The following is a 3,776-nucleotide window of genomic DNA, read 5'->3' on the forward strand; positions in this document are numbered from 1 at the left end:
TACATTTTTGTAGCGTTGTATTATGGATGATGCTAGAAGTGTGGTGGCTTTCTTTAATAGGAAAATTTTCACAAGGTTTCGGACTCCGCAGGCAATCATAAGTGATGTAGGGTCACATTTTTGGCACAAGGCTTTTGACACTTTGCTTGGAAAGTATAGTGTCACTCACAAAGTGATAACTCCCTATCATCCACAACCAAGTGGTCAAGTGGAAGTTTCCAACCATTAGATAAAGAGTATTTTGTCCAAGATGGTGAATGCAAATCAGATGGATTGGTCTAAGAAACTTGATGATGCTCTACGGGCATATAGAATGGCTTACAAAACACCCATCAGAATGTCTCCTTACCCGTTGGTGTTTGGATACACTTTTCATTTTCTGGTGGAATTAGAGTACAAGGCAATGTGGGCCTTGAAGAAACTAAATCTTGATTGGAATGGGGCCGCTAACTTACAGGTTACACCCATTTGTATGAATTGGATGTATTCCGATACCATGCATATGAGAGTTCGTCCTTGTACAAATAAAAGATGAAGTATATTTAGAATAAGGAGTTCAAGGCCGGTGATCTAGAGTTGTTGTTCAACTTAAGGTTGAGAATGTTTCCCGGGAAGCTCCAGTCAAAGCGAAGTGATCCGTTTGAAATTGTTGGTGTGACACCATTTGGTGCATTGGACTTGAAGAACAAGAACAATGAAATATTTTGAATCAATGGCCACTGAGTGAAGCACTACATAGGAAAAGTTGGTGAAATCCACGTGGTGGTTGTGCTTTACTTCAATTGAGGATGCTATGACATTGCATTCTGCCATGATGTTAAATAAGGCGCTTCTTAAGAGGCAACCCAAGTTCTTTTACTTTTTCATTTTTAGTTAGATGTTGTGTCTTGTTTTTAACTAAATTTGATGTGTGCTGCAGTTAATAGTGTTAAGTCTTGAGATGATGGCTGAAGATGTGCCCCGTATGGGAAACTGCAGACCACACTTTTATTTGTGCGGCAATAGAAGAGGAGATGCGGACTACAGAAAATTGCTCACAATCATAGATTTTACATGCGGACCGCATTTTCAATAAGCTGATCAGTTGCTAAATTGAAGGTCCTCTGAACTTTTCTCTTAACAATACAGAGCTAACTTTGCAAACTATCACAAATTTTGCGATTGTTGATCGGGTCCCACCCTACACCACGCAGAGTGGCGAGAGCGGTCGAAGCAACTTTTACCCGAGAAGGTCGGGATTGAATCCACAGGGAGCTAAAACAATGTTTGGAGTTGGATTTCTATCTAATCTAGCAGTTCGTAGTGCTCTTGATTACACTTCCAATCATATTTATTTGTTTGTTACTTCTAATTTTGTGCTAATGATATGCGAAATTAAGCTAAGTATGAATGGTTGCAAGGTTTTCTAAATGGTTAAATGGTTAAAGAGACACTAGGGAAGTGACTTTCCCCTAGGTGAATACTTGACGGGTTCTAAAGCCTAAAGCAAAGTTATTATGTTTGGGATCGCGATATAGACAATTCACGACACTACTCACTCTATACCTCTCGGTAGCTTGAAAGACTTTGCCCTAATTGACCTTCTCAAGACCAATTGGGTGTCAAAATTGTGCAAGCAATATAGACTCAAGTCAGGTATTACTATCTCTAGGTTTAACCCTTTAATTGGGGTATTCAATCTATTGAATTCTCCCCAATTCCTTATTGGCCGGATTTTCCTAGACTCAAACTATCTTTATCAAGAAGAGCCCAAGTAAAAAAGGCACAAATTAGTGTTTGCAACCACTAATTCAACATGGAAAACACAAATTAGGCCAAATATCAACCACCCATAAACATCTAAGCCTTAAAATAGAAGACCCATTAAATACCCACACTAGGGTTGAGCCACAACCCTAGCTAATGGGTCTAGCTACTCATAATAATGGGAAAAAATCAGATATTTAGATGAAGAACAACCTATAAAATATAATTACAAGCTAAGATTTGAAAATTCAATGTTAAACTAGCTACACAATAGGTCAAAATAGCTAAAAAAAACGTTCACGTGCTCAGCTACAGATAAGATACCATAAAAATCTAAAAAAGAAATTTTTATACAAGATCGAATTTTTTGGACAAAAATAACCCTGACGGAGGTACCACGAACCGCAGAAAATGCATCGCGGCCATGGTGAGGCTTTTGGCTTCACATCTAAGTCTCTGAATCTGGCCACCGCGGACCGCAACAAATGGACCGCGGTGTCTTGAATCTCCCAAACTTCACATTCTTTGAATCCCTTCTCCGCGGACCGCAACAAATGGAATGCGGCCGCGATGAGGCTACCGCGACCGCGAAGAATCAACCGCGGACTGCATTGCTTGAACTTCCAAAATAACATCCTCTCTGCTCTTTTCCATTGCGGACCACAACAAATGCACTGCGGTCGCGGTGGGTCTATTGCTGCTGTGGTAGATTTACTGCTGTAGTGGTGCTTTGACTTGTTCTTGGCACTTGAGCAGGTTTCACTCCTTTTTGAGTTGGTTTTGACTTCATTGTCACTTTTTTACCAAACACTGCAAACAAGCACAACATGTAAGCTTTCAGGATTACTTATATACATTTTTAGTCCAAAACTCAAACAAAAAGGAGTATAAAATATATTAGAATTCCTAGTTATCAACTCCCCCAAACTTAAGCTCTTGCTTGTCCTCAAGCGAACAAAGTATGTCCCACCTCCTTAAGAATAAAACTAAGAAAATTCAGCTGACCTAAAGTGACCTCATCTAGCATCAATTGGGACTAACAATTGCCCTCAATTCAAATGAATCATTAACAATATTCAACCTTTTAAGTTCCATGGTTTTAGTGAGACACAAAAGCATCAAAAGTTGACTCAACTCATCAAGGAAACTCTTTCTACTCATCAAGGAAACTCATACTCCTCACTCTTCCATAAACAAGACCTCACTTTTAGATTGTAGCACTCAGAACGAGGATTGTGGAGAACATACTCATCTCTCTCAAAAAAAGGTCACAAGTCCGGCTCTAAGTACCATAAGCTTGTCCCTTATATGAGTCACCACTAATGTAAGCTTCACTCAACTCAAGATCATATAGGGCTTTTGTGGGGATACAATGAAGGTTTTTGGTTCAGGGTAGGAAATATTTGGTCTAAGTAGGTTTCATCTTCCCTTAAGCACTTCATTTGCTTCATTTTGTCACACATTCACTTGACTCTTTGGGTTATTTACTTCTTTCTTAGGGGTTATAGAGACACACCGTCACTCTTTCTTGTTCATTTCAAACATTTTTCTCCTTTCTAATCTTTCCACGCCTTTCATCTTTTGACTTTTATTGATTCCCTTCATTTCTTCTACATTGTTCATTCTTTTTGACTTTTTGATTTTTTTTCGCCTTTCCTTTTCTTCATTTTGTAACTTTTACCACTTTTTGCATTCCTCGTCTACCCCCCCCCAAACTTATGCTTTTGCCTTGTGCTAAGGAAAGATCGGGTGCCAAGAGAGGGTCGTGTTAGAATGGGTAAAGGCTTGTATCATGGTCTTTGAAAGAAAAAAGGGCTATGGCTCAAAGGGTTTGACTAGGGATATTATCATTGGTAGGCTATGGATGTTTTCCAGATATCATTCGGATCAAGGAGAGGATATAATCACTTCTCAAGTCAAACTATACTTAGAATTTTGCCTAGACAAACATTCAGGGCAAGTTCTAGACTCAATGGCACGGGACTTGGACTTGCAATTCAAATTCTCACCACACAAGCTATAGGATTGCT

General features: G+C 39.3%; 1 protein-coding gene across 1 annotated transcript; it reads left to right on the forward strand.

Moving 5' to 3' along the window:
- Positions 1 to 250: 250 nt before the first annotated feature.
- Positions 251 to 708, forward strand: LOC142165854 (uncharacterized). Its single transcript, XM_075224234.1, has 2 exons — positions 251 to 457; positions 547 to 708. Exons 1-2 carry the CDS (start codon positions 251 to 253, stop codon positions 706 to 708), a joined length of 369 nt encoding a protein of 122 aa, XP_075080335.1.
- Positions 709 to 3,776: the final 3,068 nt, after the last annotated feature.

This window comes from Nicotiana tabacum, chromosome 11 (assembly GCF_000715075.1).
Source record: "Nicotiana tabacum cultivar K326 chromosome 11, ASM71507v2, whole genome shotgun sequence".
NCBI classification, from domain to species: Eukaryota; Viridiplantae; Streptophyta; class Magnoliopsida; order Solanales; family Solanaceae; genus Nicotiana; species Nicotiana tabacum.